This window comes from Cydia pomonella, chromosome 5 (genome assembly GCF_033807575.1).
Source record: "Cydia pomonella isolate Wapato2018A chromosome 5, ilCydPomo1, whole genome shotgun sequence".
NCBI lineage: Eukaryota > Metazoa > Arthropoda > Insecta > Lepidoptera > Tortricidae > Cydia > Cydia pomonella.
In genome coordinates this window covers 2,529,238-2,548,011 of record NC_084707.1, presented here as the reverse complement: position 1 = coordinate 2,548,011, position 18,774 = coordinate 2,529,238, and the positions used below count along the sequence as shown (strand labels likewise).

The 18,774-nt window shown below is 37.7% G+C and overlaps 1 protein-coding gene and 1 long non-coding RNA gene across 2 annotated transcripts in view; one reads left to right on the top strand and one right to left on the bottom strand.

Annotated features, from left to right (window-relative positions):
* Window positions 1–18,637, bottom strand: part of LOC133518431 (ras-related protein Rab-5B-like) — a 38,971-nt gene extending 20,334 nt beyond the window's left edge. Inside the window, exons 1-3 of the mRNA XM_061852117.1 lie at window positions 18,432–18,637; window positions 13,482–13,729; window positions 2,601–2,673 (exon numbers count right to left, since the gene is read on the bottom strand). Coding sequence (XP_061708101.1) covers window positions 2,601–2,673; window positions 13,482–13,726 — 318 coding nt within the window. The 5' untranslated portion in view covers window positions 13,727–13,729; window positions 18,432–18,637. The remainder of the gene's footprint in view (window positions 1–2,600; window positions 2,674–13,481; window positions 13,730–18,431) is intronic.
* The window catches only part of LOC133518436 (uncharacterized), a 107,971-nt gene continuing 98,283 nt past the window's right edge, over window positions 9,087–18,774 (top strand). Inside the window, exon 1 of the long non-coding RNA XR_009799480.1 lies at window positions 9,087–11,172. This is a non-coding gene — a long non-coding RNA (uncharacterized LOC133518436). The remainder of the gene's footprint in view (window positions 11,173–18,774) is intronic.

Genomic DNA, 18,774 nt, shown 5'->3' with positions numbered 1-18,774 from the left:
GGTAGGGTAGGCCATAACGGTTAAAGTAAACAACAAAGTTGTCACTCCCAGTCAGAGTCGTACACGACCATCCTTATTAACTTGGCGTAGAATCGGAACAATAAACTATCTCTCTGTTAGCTGTCATTCGCGCGTTCTTTTCGCTCTGTGACTTGTCCGAACAAGTGAACGAGCGAGTAGCAAGACCCCGCGCTAATGATAGCTAACTGATATGATTCCAATATCATTCTTATATCGGTTTACTGTCAGTGCACGTTCGAACGGATCTGGGAGTAGGTATCTAAGGTATCTTTACAGAAAAAACGGATGTGAGTATGAAATATGAATGAATGGATGCTATATTGTGTGACGTCACAGCACCAAAGGAAACATTAGAAATGTAAAGCATTATGAGATAATTGTCTCGATGACTCACGAGTCATGTGATCCGGTCGCTACAATCCGTATAGCTGCCGTGCAAACGAGGAATAACGCCTTCATTTGTGATCGTGACGAACATTTCGGTACTGCGAGTAGGTATTGTGTTGCCGTAAGGCCGTAAATATACTGTGGTTATTATTGTTGGAGATTCCGTACATGTATTAATAAAAATGTATCTAGACTTTGGAAGGCAAGATCGAAGGTAGAAGAGGAAGAGGAAAACCACGAGCAAGTTACACGCAGCAACTAAAAGGAAAAGCAAATGTCGTGTCTTACAGGGACCTAAAGAACTTGGCCGAGGACCGCGAAAACTGGCGTCTACTCCACCGACAAGAGCCATGCTCTTAAATGATGATGATAATAGACTTCGAGCATTTTACAACCGGAGTCTCCTTTAAGAGCTTATGCCTCTGTTGAAAACCTCGCCCAATAGTCATACTTATTGTATGGACTGTCATTTATCTGATTTGTACGTTACGTACCAGCCATATATTTGACGTGCCTCTCCCCCGCAAAAATTGGCAGACTGTTTAGTACAGAAAATTACAGACAAGGCGTCTCCAGTCGTTAAAAGCTGTAAGGGTAAGGGTATTATAAGGTTTTCCAAAATATATTCTGACGACCGATCTGGCCTAGTGGGTAGTGACCCTGCCTACGACGCTGATGGTCCCGGGTTCAAATCCTGGTAAGGGCATTTATTCGTGTGATGAGCATGGATATTTGTTCCTAAGTCATGGGTGTTTTCTATGTATTTAAGTATTTATAAATTATACATATATATCGTTGTCTAAGTACCCTCAACACAAGCCTTATTGAGCTTACTGTGGGACTTAGTCAATTTGTGTAATAATGTCCTATAATATTTATTAATTTATTTATATTCTGCATCCGCACAGGCAAACGATTACAAGATAATGAATTGCGTACAATTGTGACATCTGTCTAAAACGAATACTAAAAAGCCAGATAGAGTTTATAGCGGGTTACGAACTCCATGTTCTATTCTAACAAAGGTATAACGCACATGACAACATCATTGTTATAAGCTAGTTTAGAGACCATTATATCATCACTTAGAATGAAGTTAATCATATTACACTCAGCGGAGGAAATATTCGCCGCTAACAGGTACGGAGCCGCGAGTTCGAGTCTTATTGTCTCATTCGAGGCGGTGCATTTTACCCCTTATTCATTTATTTAAAAATCATGTATTTATTGCAAAAAATAATTACGAATTATTTAATACCATTATTAATTATGGTTAGAATGGGCTTGTATATTTGTCGCGGGTCGCTTTACAAAGCCACAACGGCGGTTAGGCCGGTTAGGCATAAGAAAGATCTACCTATCGAGTTCTACTTTCTAAGCCACGTTACTGACCGACGAAACTAAATCGACATTAAGGTGCGACCAGACCGCAGCTTAAAAAACGGTCACAATACGGAATCGCAGTGACGCGTCGTATGCGTACCGTTTTTGACGCATGCTCCCCACACCGCTGCTTAAAATACGCTGACGCACCGTAAATTGATCTGCGTAAAAATCGCAAAAAATATTACACGGAGATCTTATGGCAGACACTACACCGGTGACGTAAAAGGCGCAACTGTTTTGCGAACAAAAAAGATTCGCGTGAAGCACGTCACTGCGATTCCGTACCGTGACCGTTTTTTAAGCAGCGGTGTGGGGAGCATGCGTCAAAAACGGTACGCATACGACGCGTCACTGCGATTCCGTATCGTGACCGTTTTTTAAGCTGCGGTCTGGTCGCACCTTTATTGTAAATGAATCCACGTGGTGTTTTATGGGCCAGACAAGAAAGTAAAACCCGGAGAAACTGCTCACGGAAGATTAAAATACACAATTAGGACCAATTCCGGAGCAAAGTTCAATGATTCAGACAAAAGAATTGAGATCTAAATCGGTGTCAAATTGGAGATAGATAAACTTAGGATAAATTAACCCTCAAGGCTGCCTTTAAACTCAGGCGGAGATGAGAAACATGCGGGAATCAACAAACCGCATTGGTTATAATTATAATATAATCCAGTGGAGCGGAACGACAGTCAGTGGAATCCAAAGGCTTGATATGGCTCGGTAAGACGGTTACCGTGTGGTGTCCGGATGCGGCGTCGATGTGATAACCGTCTAAAATGGTATGGTATTATGTACAAACTGACCTGGTTGGTGATGTCGTAGACTACGATGGCGGCCTGCGCCCCTCGGTAGTACATGGGTGCTAAGCTGTGGTACCTGTGGACAAATCGACTCCATGTTATATTGTAACTGCGTAACTATCTAATACCGATACTTATGCTAGTCTAGTATTTTTTTTACGTGATAGCAAACGAGCCGCCTTATGGGAAGCGGTCATCGTGCCATGGACATAAGCAACATCACAGGAGCCACTTAAGCGTTGCCGACCCTTGAGGACCCTAAATACCCGCTTCTTGAAGAATCCCATGCCGTAGCGCAAAGGAATATTCCACATTCTGCACGTTTTAGGAAGCCACGAGCATGGTGCCCGCTATTTTTGGTGTGACATATACAAGGCTCGGAAAAAGGTCCGTCATTTTGGAAATATACCCAAAATTTAGGACTCATTTACGAGTGGAAACGGTTCGTTCAGCGTCTACGGACGTCATTGGGCCATATTTAATCGTTGACATTTTTAAAAGTCTCTTGTATGCAGGGACTGCATAACCGAAAAATAACGATACCTTCATATAACGGTATGACGTCATACCGGTTTAGACCGAACCATTTAGGTAGCCGTATAAATTTATTTCACTACCGGTAAATAACGGTATCGTTATTTTTTCAGGTACCTTAACCGCTTTCATAAAGGTATCCTATCAGCTTAGGCGTCGTTGTCAAGCCGCCCGCGCCTTGCGCCAACTTGTTTCCTATAGGATGAAGCTGTCTATGGTGTAAGCCCGTAAGCCCTTTTGATTTTATTTAATACTATCAGTTTGGCTATAATAACGGTTAAGGTATATACCGGAAAAACACCGGTACCGTTATTTTGGCCATGTATCTAAGAAGTGAGGATGAGAATTATCAATATCCCTTTCTTTTTCTTTTCCTGGCAAGGGCATTTATTCGTGTGATGAGCATGGATATTTGTTCCCGAGTCATGGGTGTTTTCTATGTATTTAAGTATTTATAAATATTTATATATTATATATATCGTTGTCTAAGTACCCTCAACACAAGCCTTATTGAGCTTACTGTGGGACTTAGTCAATTTGTGTAAAAATGTCCTATAATATTTATTTATTTATTTATTACCAATTCCTATGTCAAAATTAATAAAAACAAAGAGTAATAGAATAAAAGACAAACAATCAATAGCTAATTGAGGCGTGTAGCAGATTTATGAACAATGCTATAAGTCACCCGTTAATAGGCTTAAGCAGTATAAAGTGTCAACACGACTAGAGGTGGTGTCAAAATGAGGTGAAATATGAAATTGTTACAACCGAATTGGCCTTTAACCTATGGAGTGTGGAATTAAGAGGAGTGACATCTCTTATAGTAGCTGTTGCAAAAGTGTCCACCTGTCAGCTATAAATAATAGTACCAAATTTCTCCAGAGTAGCGCTAGAGTAGCTAAGAACCTGGGCGTTATTGACGGAGTGAAGTGCGCTGTCTATGATTTGATTTTTTTGTTCAAGTATTTTAGTTATTGTAGCGCCACCTATTTAAGGTTTTTTGATGACACTTTTTGGTACATGGAGATTTCTTTCCTTACCTCCACCTTCCATACTTTAAACTTTTTCGACGCCGTGTCAAACAAAAGCTGTCACTCGGACGCCACGTCACCGAAGTGTCAAAACTGAATCTGAACTTTATGCATATGCACGTAGGTCTATGTTGCACTGTATTGTTGTTGAACCTGCGGTTCGAATATATCCGTCGTTGGCGTCGTAAAGGTTAACCTCCTAAGGCCCAGTAGGAATTTAAAATCAATAGTGAAGCAATAGTTGAATTTCTTTTACTATGAAATTGAACAAAACAAAAAAATGCAACTCTGTTCCAATCGACAATGGTTGAAATTACCATTTAAGTAATTAATACTACGGATACAGTAGGCATTACGAGGCTAAAGGTACAAGTTGGAACCTGGCGACGCGACGCGACTGCAAACGACACGGCGACACGACTGGTTTCTATGTATTTCTATGAAATTTGAATGGTACAAAGTCAGGGACGTGTCGCCCGACCGCAGATCAGCCGGGCTAGCATATGATTGGCGCGAGATTATCTCGCGGCGAGATAGACTACCCGTCCTTTTTTAATTAACATAGAAAAAGGACGGGTAGTCTATCTCGCCGCGCGATACTCTCGCGCCAATCATGTGCTAGGCCTACTGGGTGCGTAGACAAGACAACAATCGTTACCGCTCCGTAGCGAACGAAACGCAACTGTCTCTGTCGCATTAATATCGAAGAGTAATAGAGAGAGAGATAACTACGCTACCGAGCGTGAACGATGGGCACTTTCACTCAACTCTTTCACTGTCCATCGGAACCAACTGCATATGGTGATGGCGCTACCGTTGTGCAGTCGGGGTCGAAATTATAACACAGCGACATGACGCGGTTCCAATTCGTGCCTTAAGGGTCCCCAGCAACCTCGGCCGAATTTCACCTCCCCATACAAACGGAGTTTCCTTCTCATTTTAAAATATACGTGTTAGATTGTAATGAAACTTTGCGCATACAATGATATAAAGTATATCTAGTCCTGTGATTAGTGTATATAGCTCCAGTTTATAAAACAAACAAAATAGAGCAAAAACAAATATTGTATGAAAAATTTAAATTCACTGTATTTTAACTATGGTATCGGGAGCTACATAAACTAATTACAGGACTAGATATACCTCTTACTATTGTGAGTACAAAGTTTCAGAGCAATCTAGCTAGTAGTTTTAACATAGAGCGTAACTACGTTTCTGTGGAGAACCAAGCCTGCTGGGCCAAGACTCTAAACCGGCCTCTCAACCGTATTATTAATCAGACCAGTCTGACTGGCCCTACTGGCATGATTTTCCCTTTAGTGGCGACAGATCCTGTCTTAGGAAACTTGAAGTCAGCTATAAATAATAGTACCAAATTTCTCCAGAGTAGCGCTAGAGTAGCTAAGAACCTGGGCGTTATTGACGGAGTGAAGTGCGCTGTCTATGATTTGATTTTTTTGTTCAAGTATTCTAGTTATTGTAGCGCCACCTATTTAAGGTTTTTTGATGACACTTTTTGGTACATGGAGATTTCTTTCCTTACCTCCACCTTCCATACTTTAAACTTTTTCGACGCCGTGTCAAACAAAAGCTGTCACTCGGACGCCACGTCACCGAAGTGTCAAAACTGAATCTGAACTTTATGCATATGCACGTAGGTCTATGTTGCACTGTATTGTTGTTGAACCTGCGGTTCGAATATATCCGTCGTTGGCGTCGTAAAGGTTAACCTCCTAAGGCCCAGTAGGAATTTAAAATCAATAGTGAAGCAATAGTTGAATTTCTTTTACTATGAAATTGAACAAAACAAAAAAATGCAACTCTGTTCCAATCGACAATGGTTGAAATTACCATTTAAGTAATTAATACTACGGATACAGTAGGCATTACGAGGCTAAAGGTACAAGTTGGAACCTGGCGACGCGACGCGACTGCAAACGACACGGCGACACGACTGGTTTCTATGTATTTCTATGAAATTTGAATGGTACAAAGTCAGGGACGTGTCGCCCGACCGCAGATCAGCCGGGCTAGCATATGATTGGCGCGAGATTATCTCGCGGCGAGATAGACTACCCGTCCTTTTTTAATTAACATAGAAAAAGGACGGGTAGTCTATCTCGCCGCGCGATACTCTCGCGCCAATCATGTGCTAGGCCTACTGGGTGCGTAGACAAGACAACAATCGTTACCGCTCCGTAGCGAACGAAACGCAACTGTCTCTGTCGCATTAATATCGAAGAGTAATAGAGAGAGAGATAACTACGCTACCGAGCGTGAACGATGGGCACTTTCACTCAACTCTTTCACTGTCCATCGGAACCAACTGCATATGGTGATGGCGCTAACGTTGTGCAGTCGGGGTCGAAATTATAACACAGCGACATGACGCGGTTCCAATTCGTGCCTTAAGGGTCCCCAGCAACCTCGGCCGAATTTCACCTCCCCATACAAACGGAGTTTCCTTCTCATTTTAAAATATACGTGTTAGATTGTAATGAAACTTTGCGCATACAATGATATAAAGTATATCTAGCCCTGTGATTAGTTTATATAGCTCCAGTTTATAAAACAAACAAAATAGAGCAAAAACAAATATTGTATGAAAAATTTAAATTCACTGTATTTTAACTATGGTATCGGGAGCTACATAAACTAATTACAGGACTAGATATACCTCTTACTATTGTGAGTACAAAGTTTCAGAGCAATCTAGCTAGTAGTTTTAACATAGAGCGTAACTACGTTTCTGTGGAGAACCAAGCCTGCTGGGCCAAGACTCTAAACCGGCCTCTCAACCGTATTATTAATCAGACCAGTCTGACTGGCCCTACTGGCATGATTTTCCCTTTAGTGGCGACAGATCCTGTCTTAGGAAACTTGAAGTCAATTTCATTTAAGTGGTGATCACTGATCAAACACCGTTATCAATGATGCAGTTGATTGAAAATAGGGGTTGGCAACCATAATCTTACTATAACTTGTAATTCACATTCACTCGCGAATAAGTTTTAGTTCAATATTCAGAATAAAAAAAAAGTTTAGGCGAAGTTGGGGACAGGCGGCGAAGTTAGGGTATTGTAGTTTTTAAGGTTCCGTACCCAAAGGGTAAAAACCCTATTACTAAAGGGGCCCACTCGTTCACATAGGCCTGACAGAACAAAAAAGTTGACAGTTCCTAACAAATGACAGGCCGTTACCGTCCGGCGGACTGTCAATCAGTGGGCCCCTTAAAGACTCTACTGTCCGTCTATCTTTTTTTTTTGTTTGTCTGCCACTAGGCTGTATCTGATAGTCTAGACAGTGGATTTTTTTACAGATGATGTATTTCTGTTCCCTCTATAACAACAAATCCAAAAAACAATAAAATAAATATTTAAGGGCTCCCATACAACAAACGCGGTTTTTTGGCGTTTTTTGCGTAATGGTACGGAACTCTTCGTGCGCGAGTCCGACTTTTTTTTTACATTAAAACAATTTTTACGCAGCTGTAGTTATTGTGACTTCAATGCCCATATATTTCATGGTAAAATGATTACATATATTAATATTTCACGATAATGAGATTTGGTGGTTTTTAATGAGGCTATGATGGCAATAAACATAAGTTTGACACTACAAGTAAATTACAGTGTAAATTCCATATAACGTCACTATATATAACGATTTACTCCCTATACATTTGTTGGCTATTGTTGGTTTACTTTAATACTAATTTCTCTCTCTCTCTCTCTCTCTCTCTATAGCGTCAAAAAAACGTCAGGTCTCTTGAGTGTCGCTAGTTATATAGAGTTTACACTGTATTTTATGAGCAGTGTAAATTGTCACAAACAGGGGCTTTACATAAGTCGTTTACCTATTGTAAAATGTAGACAAAGATACATCCATCATAAGTTCGTAATCGCTTAATGAACTCATGTTTACAAGTGGCGCGGCCGAGCGACTTGACCTAGTCAATGACAGCCAAGCAGGTACGGCCGGCTAAATTAATTAATACTACTTTTGAGGCCATTACGGCTTGGAAACTTATCTATATGGGGCTATTATATTTAAAGCTGACTATACGATTTTCTTCAATATATAATTTTTCACGTTATTTCTAGTTAGGATCTTGAGTTCTTTCGGTCCTAATTGGAGAAAAAAGTTTCACAATATTTCCACGTTTTTCTTACTATCCTTTCCGTTATCGTCATACGAAGGCTATGAAATATGGTAAACAAACAGAAAAATAAGTTTTTGGTACAAGCTTTAATAGCCGACTGTACTTTTCCACATGCAACTAATACTCATCGAGACAAATTCTAACAACCCCAAACACAATTAGTTTGTGTTGTTTTATCACAGAGTTCCCATGGCCACATCCTGTCTCTTAAGATCAGCAGTATGCAAAATTTCAGCTGAATCAGAAACCGAGAAGTGGGTCAAATTGGTCAAATTTAGCTTCCAAGATTTGACCCGTACAAACATAGATAAATTGCAAGTTAAATAAAAGCTTGTAAGATTAGGGACATACGTTTTTTGTTTGTCCCAATGGGATCCCAGCAGCTCGATATTCTGATAAGAAATAACATAAAAAGTGTTTGTACACACATAGACGTCTAAAATGTTCCTTTAGTCTGTTAGTAATTGAACAATCCATAATCCAGTCCACATCACACCACAGCGGATGAAGGACGTTTAGCGCCGAGTCAGTGCACAAGAAGACAATTTAACGATTGTAAACCAGTACCCCTAGTGTAACTTTGATCGACATCATAACGTGACGAACGCGTTTGCGTTAAGTCTCATTTTGTATAGGATTTTGAGTTTCCAAAACGTCCCACTTGGCGCGCTCTTTCTAAATCCAATACAAAATGAGACTAAACGCAAACGCGTACGTCACGTTTCGAAATCGAATTTATTTACACTAGGGGTACATATATATTCCCATTGCCGTTTAACGGAGACAACCCAGATCATAGAGTTGTCATATTAGTGAGTTTGTGGATTTTCGCGGTATGGCCTCTGTTTAGCTAAGATCTCGTGTTCAGTAACAACTAGAGTTAGACCAAGCTAAGTTGGCAGCGATTTTGACACCCCAGACGGTGCAAGTGTTATTTAAACATTTCTAAGTTTGCACCGTATGGATCTAACCTCTCTTCGTATTCGTAAAAGATCATTTATTTCCAGTTTGGACCGCGATGCAACGGCTCGGTGAATCATGAAAATTTTCTCGTCACAATGAGGTTTGTAATGATGATGTCTTTAGTACAATCGACGCAAAAGATATGTTTACATTGTTCATGTAGTACTTGATCTTATTTCAACGCAATAAGGCGCAATATGGCACGACTGACGTTGACCGTCCGCGTAGATCACCGCGCAAATAAGTGCGGGAGTAATGTACTGATAACGCTGATAAACATGCTAATTTCGCCGCTTCCGAGCGATATTGTTTACTATTTATAACAACTTGTGTGCAAACAGCTTGACAGTTGAGTCTGGAATTAATTGTTTATGTCCTAAAACGTGCTGTATATGTTTTGAAGCTTTTCGAATATGTTTTAGTTCTTCTCACATTTATTTAATATATTTTTTAGTATTTCTCAACATAAGTTGAAAATAATAGTATTTTCAAATAATTAATAGAATCAGGCGTTACTTTGCGGAAATCCATGCTAATTAAAACAAGAAATATTACTTTGCTAATCCGCGAGAAAATAACGTGTTAGTCAACCGTTATACTTACTTGCGTATTTTTACATGTTGTTTTTTGAGTTTTGTACTTTTGGTGGTGGGTTGTTATATTTATTTGCGTATTTATTTTTGCGGTGGGAGGGTGGGAACATTAATTGCATGTAAAAATACGCAAGTAAGTATAACGGTTGACTAACACGTTATTTTCTCGCGGATTACAAATTAATTTTTCTTGTTTTAATAGTATTTTCTGCTTTGCCCTAACGTTGACTGGTAGATGACAATGTTTTTCTTTTGTGCAATAAAATTTTAATAAATAATTGATGATGATGACGACCGGTTTAGCCAAGTGGGTAGTAACCCTGCCTACGAAGCTGATGGTCCCGGGTTCAAATCCTGGTAAGGGCATTTATTCGTGTGATGAGCATGGATATTTGTTCCTGAGTCATGGGTGTTTTCTATGTATTTAAGTATTTATAAATATTTATATATTATATATATCGTTGTCTAAGTACCCTCAACACAAGCCTTATTGAGCTTACTGTGGGACTTAGTCAATTTGTGTAATAATGCCGTATAATATTTATATTAAAATATTTATATTTAATTGAACATATCGCTGCTAATCATGAACAGTGGCACAAAACAAAATGGAGAGCCATTCAATTTCGAATCTTTCAAGCAGTCACAGTTTAATGAGCAAGAAAGCGCATTATGCGAGAGAGGGAAAAAGGAATTCGCTGTCAAGCATAGTTTTTTTAGATAGTTGTAAGTAAAAATACTATTATCTGTCTGTGCCCTTGTTTTGATATGATTAAATATCGTCTACTTAACGGGGAAACTAGACAGATTCCAATTCCCGGCATTAGTCATAACAGCCAAAGAGGTACGGTATTAATAGCCATTATTCATTAATCAGAAGTACTTTCCAGATGCGTCCCACCGCGCACCATTTTTTTCGTTATTCCCAAATCGTGGTTTTTCCAAAGCGAAGGTATTTACAATTCATGAAGCGTTTTGATAGTAGACGGCTTTTTAGGGTTCCGTAGCCAAATGGCAAAAAACGATTATAGATTATAGATTCGTCATGTCCGTCTGTCTGTCCGATTCTGTCACAGCCACTTTTTTCCGAAACTATAAAAGCTATACTGTTCAAACTTGGTAAGTAGATGTATCCTATGAGCCGCATTATGATGTTTACACAAAAATAGAAAAAAAAACAATAAATTTTGGGGGTTCCCCATACTTAGAACTGAAACTCAAAAAATCTTTTTTCATCAAACCCATACGTGTGGGGTATCTATGGATAGGTATTTAAAAATGATATTGAGGTTTCTAATATCATTTTTTTCTAAACTGAATAGTTTGCGCGAGAGACACTTCCAAAGTGGTAAAAAGTGTGTCCCCCCCCCGTAACTTCTAAAATAACAGAATGAAAAATCTAAAAAAAATATATGATATACATTGCCATGCAAACTTCCACCGAAAATTGGTTCGAACGAGATCTAGTAAGTAGTTTTTTTAAAATACGTAATAAAAAATAAAAAAAAAAAATTTTTTTTCATCAAACCCATACGTGTGGGGTATCTAGGGATAGGTCTTCAAAAATGATATTTAGGTTTCTATTATCATTTTTTTCTAAACTGAATAGTTTGCGCGAGAGACACTTCCAAAGTGAAAAAATGTGTGTCCCCCCCCCCCCCCCCCCCGTAACTTCTAAAATAACAGAATGAAAAATCTAAAAAAATATATCATATACATTACCATGCAAACTTCCACCGAAAATTGGTTTGAACGAGATCTAGTAAGTAGTTTATTTAATAAGTCATAAAATAAAAAATATATTTTTTTTTATCAAACCCATACGTGTGGGGTATCTACGGATAGGTCTTCAAAAATAATATTGAGGTTTCTAATATCATTTTTTTCTAAACTGAATAGTTTGCGCGAGAGACACTTCCAAAGTGGTAAAATGTGTGTCCTAAGTGGTAAAATGTTGAACGAGATCTAGTAAGTAGATTTTTTTTAATACGTCATAAATGGTACGGAACCCTTCATGCGCGAGTCCGACTCGCACTTGGCCGCTTTTTTCCTATCTGGGTTTGTCAGTCGCTGCCGAGAAACGAATACCTACGCAATATTCTTGGTATTGACTAGTACAGAATTCTCACTGTCTTACAAACCCGATGTTTGACAGCGAATCACGTCGACCCTTTCTAATGCATCAGTGCCTTCTCTTACTCACCCATTAAAATACAAAAGTGCCCATTACTCCCATTAGTAACCTACTGGCGGCCCGGAAGACCTGATCTAATTAAACCACGAATATTTCTTAGGAGTTTATGATTTCTCTGTATCTGTTACCTACTACTACTATAAAATGCCATACGATTAAATAAATTATGTCAGTTCTTCTTTCAGACCGTTTTTTTTAAATCTTTGAATATCGAGGAACGCATTCCAAAATAAAATACTGTTGAATTGTAATCACTATATTCATAAACGTCTACTAAAGTTGGCAAGCCACTAATAATCGTTTGACCCTTTCCGACGCATTGGTATGATGGAAAGGGACAAACGATTATTAGCGGCTTGTCAAATTTAGTAGACGTTTATGAATAAGGGGGTAAGACTCATCGGTATTATCAATAATTGATCCTTCATCTGCATTCAACGTGAAAAACCAGCCTCGGAAGTATAGTTCGTGACATTCACGATGAGGCGCAAATTTGTCAAATCTAACCCTTAATAACATGACAATAGAAGTCAAGGCACGCGTCGTCATGAATAACACGATCTATATTGAACGTTATCTTAGAACTTATCGTATAAGCTGGATAAATTTCTATAGCTTATTGTTATTGAAATATAGGTAGTAAAAATACTTAAAGCCATAAAAAACATTTTGTCAGTACTCACTGCAGAGCGTGGAATTACGACCCAACTAATATTATATCGTTATCATCAGAAATGCTTCTTCTGAAACCGAATACGAGACGATAATGTGTGTTGTGATGATTTATAGGTTTAATTTTGTTTCTGAATGCTTGTGCATTTTTTTGCAATGACGCTTACCTACCTGATATAAATAATCTCGATAATTTACCAAGTACCAATTTTTTTTACAAGTTTTTGTCGTATCAGAATAATTTGAGTGTTTGTTTGATAAATATCAAACTGCCACTCAACTTTCCTGTCAATGTTTTTATTATGTAGGTATACTTATACTTAGGTCACAAATGTGTGTTGGTAGCATTACAAGCTCTCTTTTACTCTCATGTCAGGCTTGGCGCCACGTGTGGCTTGGTGTTGGCGTTAAACGTGTCTAATGAGCTCTCTACCCACCAGTTCAAGGGCGAAAACCTAACGTCGCGTCTTAGTACGTATGTAACTTCAGCGCGATCGGCCCATGACTCAAAATTTCGAAACGGCGTCCACTTTCTTTATGAATTTGAACCGATCTGTGTAACTTAACCGCGTGTGTTCACAAAGTTGACAGTGGTGTCATCTAGGCACACGGTCCGTTATTAAATTTCAACGCAATCGCCCCAATAATGCAACGTTTTGAAATGGCGTCCACTTTTTCAATGTGTTTCTACAAGGGGTGTTATTAATCTACTGCGAGTATTAGATTACTGACCTCTCCTGTCCCGCAGTATCCCAAATCTCAAACTTGACGGTGGTGTCATCGAGGCACACGGTCTGCGTGAGGAAGGCGGCGCCGATCGTGCTCTCCTGGTACTCGTGGAACTGGCCCTTGACGAAGCGCAGCACCAGCGAGGACTTGCCCACGGCGCTCTCGCCGAGCAGCACCAGCTTGAACTGGCACACTTTGGTCTGCGGCGCGCCGTTCGGCCGCGCGGCACCGCTCCTGTTTGTCGCCATCGCCTGGATAAAAAAAACGAAAATGAGGATAAACGCTTTCTAATTCAATTAATTGGAATTCTAGGTTCCAAATAACAAAGGTCATTTTCTTGTTAATATAGTTGAGGATTAGTTGCTCACGAAAATTACAGAAATTTATATAGTATGTTTTATGGAAAGCAGACACCACAGTCTAAAGGAGAAGAGAACATATTTAAAGTGTTCCCTGTATAACTTCACAGTATTTATGTCTCTTGGTTAACATAGGATTGAACTGTGAGTTCACAGGTGCCGAGATGTTTTGACTTGTTTTTTGGGAGGACTTGGAAGGAAGGCAAAGGCACTGACTAGCGCACAACTTTACACATGTCACTGTTGGAAACCTTGCTGGTTTAGATATCAAACAGCTGGCGGATTCTCGTTCTTATAACTACCAACGCGTTTGTTTATGTTTAAAATAATTTTTCTTGTCGAAACTAATTCTAGCTGAAAAATCCTTTATTTATATGAACATTCTCGCTAAAACTTCATTCATCTGAAAGATGCACTTACATGTAACTATATCTAGACCATCGACGTCAAAAATATCTATACACGTCACCTTATTACCTACAAGAATAAGTTGCAATTCTACCCTACCCCTACAATACCTTATACTCCGAGAGCTAGTAAGTATTTTAGGCAAGCTACAAATTTGTCTCATACTTCTCCTAACTTACCCTAAGAATTCCAGGTCTGGCTACAGCGTAGCTTTTATATGAATTAAATTAATTCCAAAATACATTTCAAGGCCAAGTCATAAGTAACAAGCAGTTTAACTTTAAATAGAGAGAAATAAAGGAATGAACATAGTTACGATGTTTGGAGTAAAACGTAAACATTGCTTCCTGCCTGCAAATGTGCTTCAGTCGTCACAATACTCTATGATAAACAATCAAAAATAAACCCAGTGTGAACAATAGACATAATCTATTTTGCGGTGGCTATCTCTGCGCTAAGAAACACTCAAGGCAATTGTTAGTCCTTAGGATGGTGATTACACAAATTTAATAGTTTGTTTAACAGCTATCAAGAAAAGTATAATAGGTTTTGCAAATCTATAGAATAGTTAGTTACTATTTCGATGTTTGCAATTGGTTTAAGAAAAACCTAAAATGAGATGAGAGGATGATTCTCACCAAAATGGATAAGAACTGCTTGAAATAGAGAAGATTGGAAAACTTTAGAGGAGGCCATTGTCGGAAACCCCGACAACGTGACTAGCAACAACTCGCAATATTCATAAAAAAATTTAATAATGGCTAATTGTATTGCATTGTTGTAAAAAAAACCACTGATGATGATACACACTTGACAAATTGTACTAATTATACTTAGATGATTATAAATAAACCTAATCTGCTTGAAACAAGGCTAAATAATGGTCAGTTAACTGTTTATAATGGTATCAACAGTTAACTCTTCTCTTCTTTCTCTTTCTTTTTTGTATATCTTTATCTTTTATCTTTAACTGACCACACAATACAACACTAAGAAAGAAATAGTCTATGAGCTCATAATTAGAACCATATATTAGTCTAAAACAACTACATTACATGTACAATGTTATTCCATAAATCATATACCCATCAAATTTTATTTCATGATAGCCTATTATTAAAGGCCAAACCATTAAGCAAACATATTATATTATTGACACAATTTGTTTTTTCTTCTTGCTGTTTATCTAAATTGTAATGGATGATGTCTATATTGTGATCCTATTGGAGCAAAAAAAGGTACATGTGTGAGTATGTGGGAGTTTGGAGTATTTTGGAAGTAGAAAGTTTTATTATCTTCAATAACAATTGTAATTTAAATTAAAAATGTAGATGTGCTTTGAAACTGTTTGGAATTTTAAACTAGCAGTAAACTACAATAACAACAATACTCATTGGCTAAGAGTGTAACCTGCCAAATCCATTTTTGAATGAAATTTGTACCTATTTTATGGACATGAAAAAAACAAAATCCACAAATGGATTTTTAATTTATTTATTGAGTGATTCTACAGTGTTTACAATGAATAATATACAAAAAACAATAGCCAAGAACAGAACTCCCTGGAATTTACACAAAATAAAATATCATCTGTGGGTAGACTTGTGACTTGTGCTGTACAAGAATTGTAAATATAAATTAAATTGTAGATATTTAAGATACAAAGAAAAATAGAATAAGAAAAGAAAAATAGTAACTGAAACCTGGGAAATTTCCTAAAATGTGTAGATAAAGTTATTATTTTGCGAGTTATCACTCTAAGAACAAATTAAATCTCCTACTTTCCTATGAAAATATTTTAAATTGTATTTATTTCGTAAAAGTGTTATAAGAATATTACATGCAGTACATAAGCGAGCGAGCCTATTATTTTGCTTGCCATTATGGGAATTTGGTGTGTTTGTGTGTGCATGTGTATGTGAGTGAGTGGGTGTGTCTGTGCGTGACTACCAGGAAATTTGCTTTGTAATTTGAGATTTGAAAACACATCTGGAGGAGAAAGGGTCAATGTTTTGAAACGATTTATTATAGGTGCGATTCTAGTCAGGATAGAATTTTGGCCGTAATTGGTAAATGACAGGGAATATGGAATAGAGTGGTGTGACAAGTACGGCGCGAATGAGCGCGGAGCCCTAACTGTGATAGCAATCCAACCTGAGAATATCGTGAAGGAACATCATGTTTGTTACAGTGCACCAATTACTAAGTGGGATAATGTTAAGAAATCTGCATCTATCCTCATATGTTTCAGGGATTTTTCTCAAGCGATAATTTAGACACTTTGTAAATTTTTCTTGTATGTGCTCGAACCAGTGTATGCATTATGTAATGCGGAGACCACGCAGTGCTGGCGTACTCATGATTGATGTACCCATTATTCAAAATACACCAAATACATCTTAATGATTTTGAGTCATACTTTTTGTAAACAAAATTAAAAATTGATGGGTCAAACAAATGCAACAAAAAGGGAAACTACACATTCAACCACTGTTATCATAGTATATTATGTTCTCACGGCTGTGATTCATGAGGAAATCAACTATTGGCTACTAGTCATCTTTGAGTAATAAGGCTTCTTTGAAAGGTAAAATTCTTAACTCTACCATGAACACATTGTTTTTCATCATGAGGCTTGTGGGAGTTTCACTGATGAAGGGATAGTATGACTAGGGAATGTAAACCGGTTTTTAATTGTATGAAAAACTGGTTATGTATTAACCAGAATTTCATACAAATAAAAACGGGTTTACATTCCCTATACTCTGTATCTTTAGGTATTTAAATATAAGTATATAAACAATTTGTATGTTTTCAGGTGGTTATAACATTTATTGGTTAACCAACCAAATACAAAGCAGCCTGGATCTGTCACTGAACAAACTGAATTTAACTTACATTATTTGATCATGTAACATTTTCATCTACCCCAACTGGCTTAGAGCTATTTGAGGGTAGTTTGTTTTAAAAGTACACAAAATCTACCCTCAAATTTAAATACGTAAAGAAACAAAGTATATTTTATATTTTCATAGTAACTGTGGCAGAAAAGTTACATAAAAGTGTAAATTTCAAGTTTTGAAGTCAGGATTTTCTATTCCAAAAGAAAGTGAAGCTAGCCAACTACATATCATAAATTTTTCCGACTGAGAATATTATTTTTAATACTATTACAGCAAAGAAAAAAACTGCATTTTTCTTAGCCCAACAGTTACACAAATAATTAGCACCAAAAAAGTAATAATAAAATTGATTACATTTAACTTTGCAATGAATGTTTACAGTCTTATTTCAAATATGAATAGGATTAATTTCAAGAATTAAATTATTTAGTGAATTGGACGTAAAACAATATAAAGTAAACTTCCTCATAAATATCAGCTGTCTAGAAAAACAAACAATAAATGTATTTAGATAAATTGAAGTTGAGTTTTTGTATAATTTTCCATAGTAAAACTTTGTTTATCTCATCTTATCACTACTAAGAATATATCAATATTCCTTGTATCTGTTGAAAGTGAAGTGATTTGCAATAAAATACTCACCAGCAAGCAATCCAACAAAAACACAAGTAGAAACCATTGACTGGGTTTCAATCACACTGCTGCCACACAAACAACCAATAAAGAACCTCTTAATGCAATTAATTAAAGGAATATGGCTGAGGAACCAGCTCTCTAGCCTCACAAATCTTACTAGAACAGTTGAAAAACTATGTAATCAACAAGAGCCTGTGTGCTCAGGATTATAATGTAAACTGGCATACAGAACGGTAAACAAGATCATTATCAAGCGACGTATCGTCATGCTCACACAAAGAAACAAAAGGACTTGACACTTTATCATGAACTATTTGGCACATTTTTCCACATCACAAACTACGAGTTACACTTTATTTTATCAGACGCAATCGAAAACGTGTCTGTTGTGATGATGACTAACCGTATCTGGCCGTATCAATACGTTTCCTACTCGTCTCAGCTCCAATTGCCCCGAGTGACGCCCTCGGCCGAATCAGCTGGAGGCCTTCAAGAACACTCAACGCAACATTTTCCTTAACCCCGTAATACCTAAGTTACACAAAACTAAATTGTAGACCTAAATCTACAGACACAATACCGATCTATTGTAAAATTCGATAAAATGACGCATTTAGTAGATTATAAGGACATGAAACAAGACGTACCCTCCCTGTTATTATATCGCCGTTTATCGCTTTTTGTTGGGCGACAAGTCCTCACGAGGTCGCCTTGATGTCACAAATTTCATTAATTACACAGTTACACGAATAAAATCATCTATTAAATGCTAATCTGGAAAATCTAGCACAGAAATGCAAAATGACCACGAACAAACATGGAAGCGAGAGAGCGAGACGTTTCACAAAAAAGTTGTCTATGAATCCGATACGTCACGCTAAAAAACGATAAGTTTTAGTTTATGGTTTCAAAATTAGGCTTTAAACCTAGTTTACACGACGCTATTATAATCAAATAACTGGAATCTATTTTATTAAATTTCACGAATTG